We start from the raw sequence: 20003 nt of genomic DNA on the forward strand, positions 1-20003 counted from the left end.
TGTATGTATCAAGCATATCTTTTATCAATCTTAAGTAACAAGGCTAAAGGTGAAGAGGACCATCCACTATATCTAGAGGTGAAGAGCCTGGAGAAAATTCACTACAGCAACTGTGTATTAAAAGAACTATGTGCTGGCACAGAATATATGGTCATTTCATTTTCTTCAGTTAGAAAAGAAGCTAAGATGTGAACCTTGTAAGAAGGTTTTTACCACAAGGAGAGAGACATGGACTGTACTGCATTACAAATGACTTAAGGCAGGGGTCCCTAATCCCTGGGTCGCAACCCACTACTGGGCCGTGGCCTGTTTGAAACCAGGCCGCACAGGCGGTGTGCGAGCGTATGCATGCGCCCGAAACTGTCCTCGCATGAGCAGTGGCTGCCTGTGTTCACGCATACACCACCTGCCACTCAAGGAACTCTCCCCTCTCCCCACCCCCGCAGGGCCACCAAGCCAGAAAGATTGGGGATCACTGACTTAGGGGCTTTAAGTGTTACTTAGTGCTTCAACTGTTCTTAAATATCGGCTTAAGTGCTTACAGTCAGTATGCAGACTTTTTTGAGATGCTTTTATTATTTATTATGAAGTGTTAAAAAGATGAACTAGCACTATTAATGTCTAGTAATACTTTCATTAAACCTTTAGGCTTACTTTGAAGTAACAAGAGCAAGACTAGACACTTAGCAGACTCCATGGTCAAGTCTCATGTTTTCTGGCAATGTTTCTATTATGAGAGAGAGAGGATGCCATTTGAGCTGGATACCGATAAATGCCAATTCATCCAGCTGCTTTATCCAATGAGTAAAGAAAAGGGGAAAAGCAGGCTGCCCTTCAGCAGTCTTCTGGCAGCTGATTTGTTTCCCTCTCAAAAAGGGAAGGTCAGCTAGCTTGGCAAATGCAATGTTCATTTAAAAAGAGGCAGGAAGCAAGAGTCCGATTATATTGTTGTAGCTATCCCTTGGTTGTTGTTTTTTACTCTGTCTTCGCAAATGCTGACTCTAAAACACCATCCAGAGGAAGTTGTCTCTTGTCCTTCTCATTCTGCTGGTTGTTAAAATATGTTTTCACAGGAAGGCTTTGAAACTAAAAGGAATAGAAAAGCTACATAGCACCACTGCCCTCAAAATACATAACTATCAAATCTTAGTCAGGAAAAAATAGTATTTTTATTTTTTGCTTTTTAGAAGTACCGGTATATATATATTTTTAAAGGAGAGATATGGATAATCTATTAGGATCAAGAATGAAGACAATCACCACCACATTATAAATTGAAGAAACTGTTGTTCTTTCAGGAAGATTACGTATTTCAATGATTGAATCATGGAGCCAATCTGAGCATATCAGCATTGGATGACAGTAAAATGACAGATATATCTGAATGTCCTCCTTTTATTACCCAATCTTTATCCATTACATTTCTTCTTCCAAGAAGTTCAAAATAGTGCGTGCAGAAACATCTCTTGAAAAACATGCAAAATATGCACACACATATATGCACACATATATGCACAACAGTCCCAAGGGGCAAAATAAGCTGAAAGACAATGACAGGCAAAACCTCAACTGGTCAGCTTCTATATCAAATTGAGATTTCATTCAGAGTCTCCCTAATCCCAATTGAATGTTCTCAGCACTGCCCTGTAATAGTTTACAATTTGTATTATCCTCAATTTCTCCAATACCAGAAGAAACAACAGCATTTGAGTATCTCAGAAGAAGACACCTAGTCCAAAGTTACATCAGAGATGAATTTAAGACATTTTTTTAGTGTCAACAGGCCTATAAATTCAAAAAATCCAAGAACAAAAAAGATTCTATCCAAATAATAAAAACATGCTATTGTGACATCCAGCAGTTTACTTGTGAGACTGCCTCTCCCTGAGGATATCTGTCCTGGATACACTCCAGGTCCCCTTCCTTAAATGTTGCCATCTGATGGGATGTCAGAGGCGTGTCTTATCAGTGGTCACCCCAAGTCTTTTGGAACAGCCTTTGACTGAAAATCAGAGGAACCCCTAACAATTTGGCAAATTTGGGCACTTGGCAATCCGTGAGCATTTGTGATCCTTGCAGCATCCCATGATCATCATTTGGGTACTACACATCCCATTTCCAACAGAGTCAATAGAGAAGCCAGCAGTAAAATTATAAATTGTGGTCATGTGATGGCTAACTGCAATCATTGCAGTGATTCACATAATGGCCACTGGGAAATAACAGAGTTGCCAGTCCCACATGTGATAGTTAAGTGAGTATCACCTGTATATTTCATGATTTCACTAATCAGTCCTTTTAAAATAATTTTAATCAGAAAAGCATAATAGGACCTTGCAGGGGCCTCTAAAGAATTACAAGAAATTGTACCGAAAGAATTCAACATAAACATTAGAAGCCATGTTTTCTTCTAAAATTCAGCTATAGGAAAATATTTGAAAAGAACACTATATTTAAATAAAATATTCTGCATTTTCCTAGGGTGATTAATGTCAAACAAGTAACCATTCTTTCTCACACAGAACCACTCTCAAACCAAAACGCATTTTGCAGACACACAAAGGTACGTCCTCCTTCCAATAGAAATAGCAAAAAAGAAGAAAAAACAGAGTGAAGATACAGCAAGAGGAAAAGGTGGCTGCAGCAGGAAGAGAATGAAGACAAATGGGAAATTTGATGGAGAAGCTATGAAAACAAAAATTAGCTAGAAGGAAAACAAAACAAAAGAATACAACCTCTGCTTAGGCATTACAGTTTAACAAGTCAATTTAACTAGGCACGCAATCCTCAGATGATGGCTTATCTTCAGAGGCAGTCAGGTTTTTCAGCAGTGATAACTGCAGAAATCTCACTCTGATCCAACTTCAATTGTTCAACTGTTTGTTTTCAACAGTTCCTTCTATTTATGGTCAGGAATGCAAGACAAATTATGATTTGGAACTGATCACGGCTAACAAAATGGTTTATGTACCCTGTTTCCCCAAAAATAAGACCTCCCCAGATAATAAGCCCAATTGGGCTTTTGCGCGCATGCACTAAAATAAGCCCTCCCCTGAAAATAAACCCTCCTCAAAAATATTGCAACACAGCAGCAGCCATGAGGTGACAATGCTCGCCACCTTCTGCGCTTCAAAAATAATAAGACCTCCCAAAAAATAAGACCAAACACTTATTTCGGGGGTCAAAAAAAAAAGATCCTGTCTTATTTTTGGGGAAACACAGTATAAATTAACACTGGCCCACCATTAGTTCCAGAATCAGGAGTGGAATCTGCACAAGTGAGTAGCAAATTATCTTGATATTCTAACTGTAATTAGAATCTATAATGAGCTATACAATGAATAGGTAATACATGTAGGATGTATTATTACTTTGTGCCCAAATCAGTCTGACTCTTGATCCTTGGCAATAATGTGGACAAGTCCCTGCAATTTTCTTGGGAACATTTTTTTCAGAAGTGGTTTGCCATTGCTTGGCAATCCAATTATTCTATTTCACGATGAACAAAGGTATATTCCCAAATTATTTAATGATTTGAAAAAAGGATGCTTACCAAATACTATTGCTTTAGCAAAAGGAGGAAACAAGTCTGTATGCCTGAATAAGTGCTTATGAATCTGCCAGAGTTCTTTGTGCAATTTCTTAAAGTCACTGTATCTCTTCCAAACGACTATCTGAAGCAAAACAAAATAAAACAAAACAGAAAAGAAACATACCCATGAGGCAATTAGTCCTTCTAATAAAGCATTTATAAAAATAGAAAAATTGCAGAAACCAATACAGTCACCAAAAATGTTAGCCAGCAGTATAAACCTAGATTTTGCTGTGATAGCCTTTATCCTTCCCTCCCTTTTTCTACCTGAAGAACGTATCTATTGAGACGTATCAAGTAAGAATTTTAATCCAGGAAATCATTTAACACTTATGCTCATAAACTAATGGAGAGAATTCTAACTGAATTCTTCCCTAATAATGCATTTAAATTCAGTTTAGTCATGTAAAATATATTTCTAATGTACTGTTTCATCCCATTTTAAATCTGTAAATAACTGCACAGAAATAGTTAAAACAAATAAAGAGTAAAAGTTTCCCCTATCCAGTAGTGGCTGACTTAAGGGGGCAATGCTCAGCACTGTTTTCCTAGCCGAGGGAGTCTGAAGACACTTCTATGGTCATGTGGACAGCATGACTATACGTCGAGGCACACGGAATGCTATTACTGTCCTACCAAAGTGGTAGGTATTTATAGTAAATAAAGTATTTATCTACTTGCATTTGCATGCTTTTGAATTTCTAGGTTGGCAGAAGCTGGGCAACAGTGGGAGTTCACCCGTCACGCAGTAAGTGTGAATTCATATTTGCAAAAAGACATTGTGTAACTTCCTACCTAGAGGTTGGGCAGCTTTTGTTTATTTAGGCCAGGGGTGTCCAAACTTGGGAACTTTAAGACTTGTGGACTTCAACTCCCAGAATTCCCCAGCCAGCATGGCTGGCTGGGGAATTCTGGGAGTTGAAGTCCACAAGTCTTAAAGTTCCCAAGTTTGGACACCCCTGATTTAGGCATTCACTGAAACATACCAAGGGTGCCTAAACATTTGTATGCAATTGTAAGGCTATACTGCTACATAACTAAGGACTATAGCTTCTTCAATCAATTTTTTTTTCTAAAATATGATTAAGACATCCGTTAAATCTTTACCAATTGTCCAAATGGAGAAAGCAATGAAGAAGGCTTAAATAATTATTAAATTCACCAGGATAATCTAAGTTGGGTTGTATACATTAACCTAGACAAACTTTTTTATAAAAAAAAAATAGATAATCACAAAATAAGGCAATGGCTTTGTGTACCTGTTCTTACAAATAAAGATTCAAAAATACTTTGTATTAGCATATCCCCCCCCCCTCTCTCTTTTGCAAAGTTATTCACATTACACTATTCTTTTTCTGCAACCTATCCTTACATTTTGCAATGAATTTATTTGTTGTAAAAATCCAGTGCCAGCCTGGAATTCTTAACTGTTTCTTAAGAATTTTTTTTTTCTTTTTAAGGGCACCAAGATCCCATATACCCCACATTGCACTCATACATCTACACAAGTTATTAAAAAGATAACATTATTCAGAATTTATAAATTCACAGGCATAAACTCCATTTCCTTTTGGAATAAGTAACACAGAACGCAGAAAAGAAGTAGGAAATAGGAAATCAAAGAAATTAGAGTTATGAAATAAGAAAAGGAAAGGTATCATAGTTAAAATTAGTATACAACAACACCATTCTCTAATTATTTCTGCATACCTTTCTAGACTTTCAGATCATCCTTGTTTCCACCACCATTTCACACACTATATTTTGTCCCTTAAATTTCTCATCCCTCTATTCTTGGACATCTCATCAACTCCATTCAACCCTTACTTTCTCAGTCTTTTCGTTCCTCCTACCCAAGTCACTCTTCTTTTACACTTGTAAAAGAAGTAATTAATTGAATTAATTATTTTTTAAGTAATTCAAAGGGATTGAATTAAGTAATTCAACCCCTTTGAATTTTTTTCCAATACGTATAGTCCCGTTTAACAACCATTCTCAGCTACTGTGGTAATAAATGTAACATTACAATCAATCCTCCCATTTACGACTTTTGCAAGTCTGTAAAGCAAAGGAAAACTGAAATAAGATCACAAGCACAGTCACTTAATAACTGCTTAGCTTAATGACTAAGTTCCAATTGTGGCCATTAAATGAGGACTACCTGTATATGACCAAACAACTCTGTGTATTTCTTTCATTCTAGTCAATCACTTCTGCATTCAATCCACATTCATTCATCATCCATGTTATTATTTACATGTTCTGTTGTTAAACCCCAATTCCCACTGCCTTCAATCTACTTTTTGCCTTGATGTACTTAAGTCTGTCAAGCCCGACTCCCTCAGTAACCAAGAAAGAAACCACTTAACTCCATTTTGCAGAATTAAGAGTACTTTTACTGGTTATGAAAAGATAGCAGCTAAGCAAAGCAAGATCTGAGACAAAAGCGCGTGAAATCATACATATCAATAAGTGACCAAGCCCCTCCCCCCAGTAACCCCCATCCCACTGTCCAATCTGCAGATCCCTTAGGTGTCATATGAGTTTCATCTTCAAGGAGCATCATCAGGTTGGTATGCAGGACAGTTGGCCTTGACCAACACCAAGCAGTAGTCTCCAGCATGTACAGTAGACGGTGAGAACAAATCTCCCTTTTTACAATCTCTCCTGTACTAAAACTTCCCCTCCCATATACGAAGGGCCCCCTCCCCGTTTTAATGGCAGCTGAAAGCAGATAGCGAAACAGAGGCTGACAAAGTCTCTCTTCCCAACAGGAGAGTGGACAGAAGTTCACTCTTCATCCTTTTCATTTCTTTTGACAAACATTTATTCCTAACAGCAGACCACAACTACCTATTATCTTTCTACAAGCATTGTGTATATTTTAATGTCTTTCTATCTTAATCTAGTGGCCTTGTCCACTACTCGGTATTGACTATTTTTAATATTTCTAAAGCATGTTTAAGAATTAAACATTATTCCAGATACTGGTGCTCAAAGATTTTATTCAGTACAGATTTAGAAGTGAAAGTCCTAATTTGCATTTTCCAGATAAAAATTCAGATAAGAAAGAATAAGAAACTCTCTTGGTAATTCCGCCTTTCTTTTATTTCTTTGATGCTGTTTCTGACTCCAAGAAATGTTAAAACGCTAAAAGAGCATGATTGTATATTACGTATTTTACTACTGTATAAAATATTTTCCTAGCCTTAGAACTTTTTATACATAGTTTTATATATAACATACAAAGTCCTGCCAAGGTAACAGAAACATCTATGCATATTTTCTCAAAAGAATGACAAAAGAGGTAAACAAATTGTTCAGAGATATGTGTATTTTATTCAGGTAAAATTGGAACAGATAATTTAAAGCTTTTTGGCTAGGCTAGATTTTTTTATAATAACGAAGTGCTGTTTACCATTGTAAACATTAAATTTGTTTTTAAAAAGTTAAAATAAATAAGTAGCCAGAAGACATAGGTTTCCAGTTTCAGTTTTACACAGAGTCTACAAGTTATCTGTTTGTCAGTATCGAATGATATTAACCAATTATCATATTTGCCAAGCTAAATGAAATGTCTACACTGAATAATAAGCCAGTAAGTTATTTTAATGTGTTTTTGAATATATATATATATATATATATTTTAAAAACACTACTAAATTCAACATGACTATATGGGCCAACTAGATCTAACAAGGCAAATCATTCTAAAAATCTAGATGAAGTAGCATTATATAATACAGATAAATAATATTAATTAATTATCTTATATTAAGTTACATGAATTTAAGAGGCTAGAGTTTGTGACATCAATACATTTTTGATACTATTGTAAATATTATATTTTAGAGTTGGAAGGACTGAATCCATAACAGCACTTTAAATAAGTAAATAAGTAAGCAAGCAGGAAGATAGTTGGAGGAATACTCTATGTTGTAAAGGCCCTGTAATCCTTGCAATGGTCCATGGTTAATTTCCCCTCTCCAGCTCTCTTCAGGGTGGAATGAGTATATGACTTTCTTTTTACACCATCCCATTCTCTCACTCAGGAGGTGGACCATATTCAATATTCCTCCCTTCTTCCACCTAACCACTATCTGCTCCAGGGACGTGCGGTCAGGGGAGGCAGAGCCGCACCGCTCTCATCATGAAAATTTTTTAGAAAAGGGAAAAGAGAAAAGGCGCTGAGGAGTCTTCTGCACACGTGGTCGGGAATGGGAGCGCTCCGTGGCCCCCTTCATGTTGACTCAGGAGTCAGGAAGGAGGGGAATGGGACCATGTGTGCAGGAGGCTCCTCTAGCCTCAGCCTCCCTCCTGCGCACGTCCCATTCCCCGCCTTCCTAAGTCAACTTGAAGGGGACCGCGGAGCGTGAGCCGCGGTCCCGCGGAGCACGCTCCGTGGTCTCCTTCATGTTGACTTAGGAAGGTGGGGTATGGAACGTGCGCCGGAGGGAGGCTGGACGGATCGCGGAGGAGGGATCGCGCAGCGTGAGCCGCGGTCCCGCGGAGCGCGCTCCACGGTCCCCTTCATGTTGACTCAGGAGTCAGGAAGGAGGGGAATTCCCCTCCTTCCTGACTCCTGAGTTAACATGAAGGGGATCGCGGAGTGTTAGCCGCTGTCCCGCAGAGCGCTTCATGTTGACTTAGAAAGGCAGGGAATGGGACGTGCGCAGGAGGGATGCTGACATGGTCCCATTCCCCTCCTTCCTGAGTCAACATGAAGGGGACCGCAGCTCACGCTGATGACGTCACCAGCCTCACCAGCCGTAAAGCTCACCGGATGTCACTGATCTGCTCATATCCCCCTTTCTCTTCCTATCCAATCACAAACCCACGCAATTTTTCCATATACTCCAAGCAATCTTTCCTGATCCTCTTTTCTACCCCAATTCCAATCTATAACACACTTTCCATCTTTATCTTCGCCACTCGTCTCCAATAGTCTTCAGCCTATTTTTCTTCCAAGACTCCTCCAACTCTAATCTGCACCACAGGCCTTTAGTTGAATTTTCTTTCACTTCCTTCTCTTTCTGTACACAGTATATGGAGTTTTAATTCTTCCCTTCTAAGTTCTGATTGTGAGGAAGATTCTGACCATCAGGGCTGCATTTATCACTGGAATTGGTAAGCACCCTGCCTGCAAGAAGATATTATTTAAAGTCTTTGAATGTTGGGATAACTGCTGATGAAATTCACTGAGACTGCAGTGGAGGAAAAATGTGTCCTCTACTGCATCCTGTCTTAACAGACTGGCCTTCTCTGAGATTAGAAGCTATACCAAGGCTGTACTCTAAAATGAGAAGTTGAAAAGTCATCCTAAAAGAAGCAATACATGCTATGTCCATACTACTGTCAAGTAAACTACATATACAGTATATGTGTATAAAAGAGACTATTTATTTTCAATCTCCATACTACATACACATTTAACGCTCTCCCTACCCTTAATATTATTTAAAAAGAAAAATAAAATTACCTGATTTACAATTAACATGACAAGGGATAAATCTCAGCTTTCATTGGAATTGTAGCTGTGAAGAAAATGATTAAACTTTCCCTACTTACATATTGGAGTGATAATTAAATATAAATGAATTCAAAATGGCACTTCATGCTACGCACTTAACACAATGAGCAACAGCCTTCAGCTTTACCTTCAGCTTTTCTTAGTCAAACAGAACGGCTTCAATCTCTTCTTGCTACAATCAGTAATATCATCATATTACTTCCAAGTTTATTGATTGTCTTTTTTATGGGGGCTCCAAATTCTTCCTTTGCTTGATTTCTAATTCCTTGTCTCCTAATCCACTCAACTTCTTTTTAACTGGCACGTACTACCCTATTTCCCTGAAAATAAGACCTCCCCGGATAATAAGCCCAATTGGGCTTTTGAGCGCATGCACTAAAATAAGCCCTCCCCGAAAATATTGCAATACAGCAGCAGCCATGAGGTGACCAGCTCACTGCCTCCTGCACCTCAAAAATAATAAGACCTCCCCGAAAATAAGGACAGGCGCTTATTTCGGGAGTCAAAAGAAAAATAAAGCCCCTTATTTTCAGGGAAACACAGTATATAGTCATGATTCTTTGTGCCTGACAAAGCCAACGGTACAGGAATACAGACTAGAATACATAATAACAGAGATGGAAGGGACCTTGGAAGTTTTTAGTCCAACCCCTGGTCAGGCAGGAGACCCTATAATATTCTGTGCCAATGGCTGCTCAATGTCTTCTAAAAATTATCTCCGGTGATGAAGCTATCACAATTTCTGAAGGCAACCCATTCTACTCATTAACTGTTCTCACTGTCAGGAAATTTCTCCTTAGGTGTATTTTTGTGCTCTCCTTGATAAGTCTGTAACTGTTACTTCTTGTCTTGCCCTCAAATGCTTTGGAGAATAGGTTGATCCCTCTTTTTTTTGTGACGTCTTCTGAAACTTTATATACAAAGAATGTGTCCAAACAGTTCAGGAAACCTTTCTGCTGAGCACATTATTCACATCACAGGATTAAAGTCTCTCTTCCACCCATATAGAACTGCAGAAGGAATATTTTTCATTTTGTTCATGAGCCAAAGCCTAGAAGAACTTTCTAAACTTTTTCAGTATTTTAGAAATCAATCTCTCTGTCAAAATATATTCACTATAATATGCTGGTCTTTGACCATATTTTTTTTAATTTGACCATTCATTAGAATGATCACCAGGGATGGCAAACTGTATACCTGATTAACTGCTGGGATTTCAGGGAATCTGAGATATGATTAAAATTCTAGCTCTCCATTCCCTCCCTGCAGTCCACCACTATTGAAAGCACTCGTGAATAGATATCACCAATTTCACCAATCTTCAGACTGCTGTGGGCTGTCTTACTCTGTTCTTTTTATGTGTTCAGAGTTATCATAATTGCCTTGAGCACTCTGTTTGCCATCAAGCCCTTTTTAATTTCTCCTTAGGAACAAATACTGGTTCAGAAGTAAGCACGCTGCATTAGTTACTGAATGCAGTAACAGAGAAGAGCAAAGTGCAAAGAAGAGCAACAAAGATGATTAGGGGACTGGAGGCTAAAACATATGAAGAACGGTTGCAGGAACTGGGTATGTCTAGTTTAATGAAAAGAAGGACTAGGGGAGACATCATAGCAGTGTTCCAATATCTCAGGGGTTGCCACAAAGAAGAGGGAGTCAAACTATTCTCCAAAGCACCTGAGGGTAGGACAAGAAGCAATGGGTGGAAACTAATCAAGGAGAGAAGCAACTTAGAACTGAGGAGAAATTTCCTGACAGTTAGAACAATTAATCAGTGGAACAGCTTGCCTCCAGAAGTTGTGAATGTCTTTAAGAAGATGTTGGATAGCCACTTGTCTCAAATGGTATAGTGTTTCCTGCTTAGGCAGAAGACCTCCAAGGTCCCTTCCAACTCTGCTATTGTATTATTATTGAATGCCTATTTGCATTAAAATGGGCCAAAATCAATGCCTTCCAATCAGTTAAAAAGATCAGGAAACAGGATAAGAATGTCCTCTACCTGAGGGTCTCACACCACAGAAGACAAATACTGGGCTGAATGATCTGGTCTAGAATAAGGACCTTTCTTAAATTTCCTTCATTCGTTTTCAAATCTGTTATGCATACCTTTCCTCTCACCTTGTAATTCACTGAATCACATTCAAAATCTCTGTGATTCCTGACATTCTGCAGTCTCTCAAATCATATTTCTGTAGTTATTTTAAGATATATATCTCAGCTTGGCAGTGCATTGCAGGCAGCTACTGAGACTTTCTATTGAAGGGGGTGATGGCATTATCATGCAGATGCTGAGACTTATATTATCTCCTGATAAGAGTCAATGTTGCTTCTAAAAGAACAAGCTAATACAAATGTAAATAAAAGTGCCTCCATTACCTCTTGGACATCTTCTGGATTTTTTCTTGAAACAATCTGAAAAACAAAAGCATGGTCTTTTTAGTGCTCAAGGTTTTCAAAAGAATAAAAAATAACAAATGAAACAATACAATTAACACAGACTGAACTAGAGATCTGTTTTATTGTGGAATCCTTGGTGCTCTGTGAGTTTAGTTGTGTGCTTGCAGATGTTTCATTAACCAATTAGATAACATCATCAATGTGGAAGAGAATGTGGGTGTTACATGCACTCCCGGATCCAATTTATGGTCACTCACACACAATTACAGCCCTGATGGTCAACAGCCAGGAAATAATTAAACAATTACCTCAGATCACTTTCAATCAAACACTGAGGCATGGCAGATTCTTTAGAATTCATTAAGTGATCCAGTGAATCTAAAATAACAGCAACACTTTACTGGTTACAATGTACACTTGCTCTTTCTCACGTACACACACCTTCCAGGTCCTTCTCAACTAGACTATCAGGCACTAGATCAGTGTTTCTCAACCTTGACGACTTTAAGTTCTGTGGACTTCAGCTCTCAGAATCCCCCAGCCAGCTGGCTGGGGAATTCTGGGAGTTGAAGTCTACAGGACTTAAAGTCGCCAAAGTTGAGAAACACTGCACTAGATAAAGAGATGGAAGGCACCAAGTCTGGATCAAAAAAACTCAAAAGACTTTAGGGCAGACTTTGTCATCCTTGTAATCCCTCAAAGTCCTTGCTTTACTGATTCACAAGACTCGCAACTACTCTGTCATTGTTCATTTATAAGGGGGAGAAGGAGGAATGGTTTCCATGTGCTCAAGGCCAATTTCTTTTGTCTTTTCCTTTGTTTTCTCAAGGACTAGTTTCCTTCTTAACTATCTCCCCACTGAAACTTTTAGGAACTTCAACTGAAGATATGGCAATTTCAGCCTAGCCTCACACATTCCTCCCTTTGGCATTGATCTAAACAGGAGATGCCACCAAATGGGGCTCACTCATCACCCAAAGCATTACAGGTTTTTTAGTGTACTTTTGACAAAGGTTTGCTATCCAATTGGCACAGACATACATTATTTCAGGAAAAAAAAACATATAACACACTGAAAAATTGAGGAAATTAATATAAAGGAAAACAATACAATTAGCAAGATTATGATAGTTCTCGTTTAAGTTGGGGTGATAGGTTTACCTGTGTGGGAGACAGGGCATATAGAAACACCCAATGGCTTTTGGTTCTGGGGAGTGTTCCAAAGTGGAAAAAAACATTTCTTTACTTAGGACTCATTTTACTAATGAGTCATTAGTAAAATCTTTTAAAACAGTAATAGTAATCTTTTAAACTTGAGGGTATACCAAAGAAACAGAGTGGTGTGACCTTCCCACCATAAAGTCACCCTATGCAATGGGGGAAGAGGGCAGGGGCAAAAGAGGGAGTGGAAGACAAAAATAATCAAGCATTTATATAGACATAACATGAGAGTGGTATTACTATCCATTTATATCCAGGTACACTAAGAGGGATGAAATTACATCAATTGTGTGTGGTTCCTTCCACCCTGATCCCAGGGCTGCCAAACCTATTTCCCCCTCAAGATTATCTAGCAGAGCTGTCACCTGAAATCCCAGGCAGTAATAAGGCATCCATATGTTAGTCATCTCCAGACTTCCTCAAGGGATAACTAATCACTGGAATAAAACGTTCAAAGGGTCAAATCCATGCATCCCACCTCAATACCAATAAAAATGGTACACATGCTCCCAGTCACAAACTCACAGCCCTGTTCAACAGCCAGGAAACAATTAGTGACATGCACAAAACACTTTCAACCAAGCACTGAGGCCCAACAGGTTCTTTGGAATACACGAGAGACTCAGTGAATTTAAAGTAACAGCAAAATTTTACTGATTTCAATGTACATTTTCTCTTTCTCAGAGACACAGACACGCGCACACGCACACACACACACATCCATAGAAATTTACCCAAACTGTTTTCAATTAGGCAAAGTATCAGGTCTGAATCCAAAGAGTGGGCAAACTTTTTCTCCTTTGTTTTCTTAATGACTTGGTTCCTTCTTAAATACCTCCCACATGAATCTTTTAAACAAGATTCCTGGCTTTCATCCATCTGCTTTGGTTCCTGCTTCATTGTTAAATCTAGGCTAGTCTTACATTAGTTTGTTCTCTGTTTAAATACAATAGTTTGTCCTGCCAGTATTTGGGAGCAGGTTATGTAGTTTTTTCCTTGATAGTTCTTTGATTAGGACATTGATTTCTGCTTGATTGTTTGCCTGGTGTTAAATCTCTGCTTATTAAGATGTTGGCTGGTAGACAGGATGTGTTCCGGTTGTTTTGTTCCCTTCTTAGTTTTTTTATTGTCTCTTTTTAATGATGTGTAAATATAATTTATTTCTATGTGTCTATTGTTGGCTGATATGTCTGAGTTTCAAGCTTCCAGGAATTCCATAGCACTTTTGGATTTAGCCAAATTAACTCTGAGCATCCTGATCATATATTAGCAAAGGCAGGGCCACAGATGAGGGAGGGGTGTCATATGGTTTCTCACATATTAATGCTATATACAGTATTGATATAAAAACTACACATGGTTTATATATGAATCTGTATATTTGATTGGGAGCTGCCCAGAGTTAGTTATAAGATGGGCAGCTCTATAAATGTTTTAAATAAATAAAATAAAATAAATAAACAAACTTTTCTGTCAACGCTGAAAATAGCAGTTTAAATTTAACCGCTAACTTCTAAATATACACAGAATGATGACTTTTCAAAGACAGCTTGGTTGACGGAAGCTATTTTAAAAGAAATCATACTAATGATACCTGGCTGCTGAATGAAGGCAACCAAAGAATTGCAAATAGAAAAGAACATGAACTACACTACTCCTACTTGTCCAAGAAGAGGATATGTTTTCCACCAGACAATAGCAGACAAAAGGAGCAATATGTCAGGTTGAGTTTCTACGAAATACAATCAAGGATTGTCTTCTGACCTTGAACGAGTTAGATGTCCATGGCCAGAGAGAGTGCACTGATGGTCTAACTGAATTTCTATTCAAAAACTAGGCAAGATTTCATAGAACAGGCAATATTGACCATATTTTAAAATGTAGAAAAAGAAGAATTCAGGCAATCTGGTGTTGATATCCAGGAAAATTCTACAGCAGAATGTAAAATCAATATATAAATATCTTAAAAACACAGAGATGATGCAGGGTTTTTAGCTTAGCAGTAGTACCAGTAAAACAATTTTTGAATTGCAATAGATCAGAATCTGAATGCCAGTCAGAAGTGGGAGTTATCTGCTAATAAAGCAAATCTATTGATAATACTGAACTTCAAATAAGTGGCTTATGTCAACCAGCAACTCCATGTGGATATTATATAGGACAGAAAAGACAAACAAGCCCTATGGCACCCCACAAAGAGGTGGTCTCAGGGAATGACCTCTCTCCTCTAACCAGAACCACCTTAAAAAAGGAATAGAACCACCATAAAAAGATGCCCCTAATTTCCAACCTCTGGCCTAGAACCAGTACATCACATCTATCCCAGATACACCACAGGTCATCTGCAGATGTAACCAAGACTATCCCCAAGCTAAATCCCAGCCTGATACTCCATTGAAACAAGTTTAGATAATCCATTTCCTCAAAGATTTATGCAGCTGCAAACCAATCCGCTTCTAAATAACCTTCTCCCAAAAGGAAAGGTTGATGACAAAGATATGGGTTATCTAAAGCCTCCGATCATCCTTTTTGAAGATGAAACATGTTGCTGCCTCTTTTAAGGGAGGAGGCATCACCACCACACCTTCAAAGAACTGGACATCAAAGCATGGACCCAACTACATATCACCTTCATGATTTAGAATGATCTAGATCCAGCATATAGGTGGCTGACCTAACAGCACTGAGGAACCTGTCCACTTTCTCAGGAATCACCAGTTCAAACTCATCCCAAATCACACAATACCAAGCCACCAACACCTCTGATTCCAAGTTTTAAAAAAGAGATCCAGTTAGTTTAATTTTTTTATTGAATAAGTTGAAAGAAAGCATTACTGACAATTACATTAGGAAGAACATAAGAAGCGACATGTTCTAAAGAATATCAGATGGTCTATGAAGATTAAATCCTACTTCATTATCCTTTTAAATTCAATAGGCCTCTGGGCAGGGATGATCAACAGATGGATTTTCAAAAGATTTCTGACAAAATACCTTTTCAAAATAAACATAATATTCACGAAGAACTATCTTCTTACAAAGCAGTAATTGGTTAAAAACAGAAAGCAAAGAATAAAAATGGGCAGTTCTTGCAATGGATGGATCTAAATGGTGAGGACCCAGAGTTCTGTACTGAAACTAGTACATTTCATAATGTTCATTAAAAATTGAGCAAAAGAGGCAGGGATTACCAATGAGCTGTCTATTTTTGTAACAACATCAAATGGCTTTACGTAGTTAAAGTAACATTTGAAAGATGTCCACAAGGAGTCTATAAACTTGCAGAATGATCTTTAAAGTGGCAAATGTTGCTCGGAATAATATGGAGAAAATGTGCCGTGTTTCTGTCACTGAAACTTCAAAACCAAAATGTAATCCCGTTAACTCTGAGATTAAAAATATTAATTGGTTTATTCCCTTAATCAAACCCTTTATGATTTGAACACTCACCGCCTCTCATCTCTAAGATATTGGGACTTCATGGAATATGGGGATTCTGTAAAACAGCATACCCATTTTAAAAACATTTAAACAAGGCAGGAAATAGTTTTTTTATTACTTATCTATTGGCTGTCAAGTCTCGTTTTCCCCAGGACTAAATGTATATTTATGAATCTGTCATTGTGACAGACTGAAATCACCCTAGGGCTAGGACTCCGAGCTTCCCTCAGACCCATTCTTCCACCCATAGCCTTCTATATTGAGACGCCTAGAGAGTCGTTGGAGATCCTCCCGTTCCGAATTTGACCGAGCACAGGCACGAGCCTATTTGAAGACGTACCTTGTGGCACTAAGAGCGGCCAAACGTCAACATTGCGCCGCTCTTATTGCGTCTGCAGATAACCGCCCTGCCGCCCTGTTTCGGGTGACCCGTTCCCTCTTGTTTGAGAGACCACGGGAAGCCCCTCTACAGGGCAGAGCAGAGGAGTTTGGGAATTATCTACAGGACAAAGTCGCTCAAATCCGGATGGGATGGACCCCTTTCAGTGGTTCAGTAGAGACGCCCGTTGCGAGTCTTGAGGGACCGCTTTGGGAGGAGTTTGACTCGGTTGCCATCGAGGATTTGGACAGGTTGCGTGGACGTCTGCGACCCACCACATGTTTATTGGACCCGTGTCCCTCCTGGCTTGTACTGGCATCCTGGGAGGTTACGCGCGACTGGCTCCTGGGCCTGGTGAACGCCTCGTTGGGTGAGGGGTCTCTACCGGCCGCCTTGAAAGAGGCGGTGGTGAGGCCCCTGCTCAAGAAGCCTTCCCTGGACCCAACGGACCTAGTCAATTATCGTCCAGTCTCCAACCTTCCTTTTTTAGCGAAGGTTGTAGAGAGTGTGGTAGCACAGCAGTTCCCACGTCACCTGGAGGAAAATGATTATCTAGACCCGCGCCAGTCCGGCTTCCGACCCGGGCACAGCACGGAGACGGCCTTGGTCGCATTGGTCGATGATCTCTGGAGGGCCAGAGATAGGGGTTGTTCCTCTATCCTGGTCCTATTAGATCTCTCGGCGGCGTTCGATACCATCGACCATGGTATCCTGTTGCACCGGCTAGAGGGGCTGGGAGTCAGAGGCACCGTTTTACGGTGGTTTGGCTCCTACCTCTCTGGTCGGACGCAACGTGTGTTGACAGGGGAGCAGAGTTCGACCCGGAGGCCACTCACATGTGGAGTGCCACAGGGATCGGTGCTCTCGCCCCTCCTGTTCAACACATATATGAAACCGCTGGGCGAGATCATCCGTGGTTTTGGAGTGGGATATCATCTGTATGCTGATGATACTCAGCTATACATTTCCACTCCGAACCACCCCAATGAGGCCGTCGAAATGATGTCCCGGTGCCTGGAGGCCGTACGGGTCTGGATGGATGGCAACCGACTAAAACTCAACCCTTCCAAGACGGAGTGGCTGTGGCTTCCGGCCTCCCGGTTCAACCAGGTGCTTCCATCTCTGGCCATCGGGGGCGTCCAACTAGCCCCCATGGAACAGGTGCGCAATTTGGGCGTCCTCCTGGATACCCGGCTGTCCATGGATAACCATGTAACAGCCGTGGCAAGGGGGGCGTTCCATCAGGTTCGCCTGATGCGCCAATTGCGCCCCTTATTGGACCGGGATGCCCTACGCACAGTCACCCATGCGCTAGTGACGTCTCGCCTGGATTACTGCAATGCTCTCTACATGGGGCTTCCCTTGAGATGCACTCGGAGACTACAGTTGGTCCAGAACGCGGCCGCGCGGGTGATTATGGGGAGGACCAGATACTCCCCTGTAACACCTCTCCTGCGCGAGCTGCACTGGCTGCCTGTGGTCTACCGAGTGCGTTTCAAGGTTTTGATTATGATCTTTAAAGCGCTCCATGGCACAGGGCCTAGTTATATGCAGGATCGCATCCTGCCCCACACATCCCTACGACCAATTCGCTCACACAGAGAGGGACTTCTCCGGGTGCCGTCCGCCAAACAGTGTCGGGGGGCGACACCCAGGAGCAGAGCCTTCTCTGTGATGGGCCCAGCCCTATGGAATGACCTCCCCCGTGACATCAGGATTACTTCCGATCTCCGCTCCTTCCGTGTACAGCTGAAGACCCACCTCTTTCAATTATCCGGCCTGGCTCAATCGCAATCGTAATTTTCCCATTCCTCCAACTGTTTTTTAAATTGTTCTTAAATATTAATTTTACTGGGTTTTTACAATTGGGGTATTTTAAAGTAGATTTTTAACTGTCTATTGATGTAATTTGTTTCCTCCTCCGTGTATATGTATATGTGTTGTGTATGTATGTACGTTTGGTGTTGTTATGTATTTTATGTTATATGCTCCATTGTACGCCGCCCCGAGTCCTACTTGGAAAGGGAGCGGCTAATAAATCCAAATTTATTAAATTTATTATTATTATTATTATTATTATTATTATTATTATTATTATTATTATTATTATATCTCTCTCTACTCATTTCTCATTCCCTCCTGAATATATACTTTCAGAAGGCACCCCACATTAACATTCTTTGCATGGCAGTTCTCGTATCTAACTATCACAATGAGATGCATAGAAGGGAAAATCCTGGCTTCACACAGCCACTTAAACAATCTCAGCTAGCAATGACTGAAACCAGAAATAGGTCTTACGTTTGTGATGGATTAGTAATATGAGAACTTGTGGCTACACTGAAAAAGATAAAATTTCACATTGGAGATGACTAGGGAAGAAATCAGAAATAAAATTGGAATTATCCTGATGTTCTTCTGTAATCTTATGGGATAACCACACTTGCATTTTTTTGTGCAGGAAAACACACATATACACAAGTTAATAATAATAATAATAATAATAATAATAATAATAATAATAATAATAATAATAATAATAATAATAATAATAATAATAATAATAATAATAATAATAATAATTGGATAACATCAAACATGGAGAAGTAAAAACTATTGTAAGGAGAGAGTACACCAACAGAGTTAGGAAAATTTTGAAATCTAAATTAAATGGTGGAAATACAATCAAGGCCATAAATACCTGGGCAATACCAGTTATAAGATACACAGCTGGTATAGTTAACTGGACACAAGCTGATTTGGACATTTTGGACCAAAAAACCAGAAAACTAATGACAATGCACTACAGTTTACATCCACGTGGTGACACTGATAGACTATACCTGCCCCGAAAATCAGGTGGCAGAGGATTATTACAAGTGAAGCAAATAGTTGAAGAAGAAAAACATGCACTAGCTGATTATTTAAAAGAAAGCCAAGAACATCTATTAATCGAAGTAAAGAACAAAAATCTATTGAAGGTCCAACAGACGAAACAAGAATACAGAAAAGATGTGATAAAATCAAGAATGGAGAGTTGGCAGAACAAAGCATTACATGGTCAATTTCTGGAAAAAATAAAAGATAGAGTGGACAGTAAAAAAACTTGGTTATGGTTAACAACAGGTACATTAAAGAAAGAAACAGAGTCACTAATCCTGGCTGCGCAAGAACAAGCTATCCGCACAAATGCCATTAAGGCCAAAATCGAAAAATCCTCTGATGATGCCAAATGCAGACTCTGCAAAGAAGTTGATGAAACTGTTGACCACATACTCAGCTGCTGTAAAAAAATCGCGCAGACTGACTATAAAATGTGGCACAATTCAGTGGCACAAATGATCCACTGGAATTTGTGCAAAAATTATAATATTAAAACAGCAACAAACTGGTGGGAACATAAGCCTGAAAAAGTCGTCGAGGGTCAGATGGTCAAGATCTTG

The 20003-nt window shown here is 39.5% G+C and overlaps 2 protein-coding genes across 4 annotated transcripts in view; both read right to left on the bottom strand.

The window, feature by feature from the left end:
* Nucleotides 1-20003, bottom strand: part of RPS6KC1 (ribosomal protein S6 kinase C1) — a 118904-nt gene that overhangs the window by 94622 nt on the left and 4279 nt on the right. For 2 of the 3 annotated variants that reach the window (XM_081944165.1, XM_081944166.1), the window contains exons 2-3: nt 11499-11534; nt 3554-3674 (exon numbers count right to left, since the gene is read on the bottom strand). In XM_081944165.1, coding sequence (XP_081800291.1) covers nt 3554-3674; nt 11499-11534 — 157 coding nt within the window. The remainder of the gene's footprint in view (nt 1-3553; nt 3675-11498; nt 11535-20003) is intronic. The other variant, XM_081944167.1, reaches the window with a different exon arrangement.
* NENF (neudesin neurotrophic factor) overlaps nt 1-20003 on the bottom strand; it is a gene marked incomplete at its 5' end in the record, with an annotated part of 340944 nt that overhangs the window by 45018 nt on the left and 275923 nt on the right. The window lies entirely within an intron of this gene.

The sequence above is a fragment of the Natrix helvetica genome (assembly GCF_964273705.1).
Source record: "Natrix helvetica genome assembly, chromosome: 2".
Lineage (NCBI taxonomy): Eukaryota > Metazoa > Chordata > Lepidosauria > Squamata > Natricidae > Natrix > Natrix helvetica.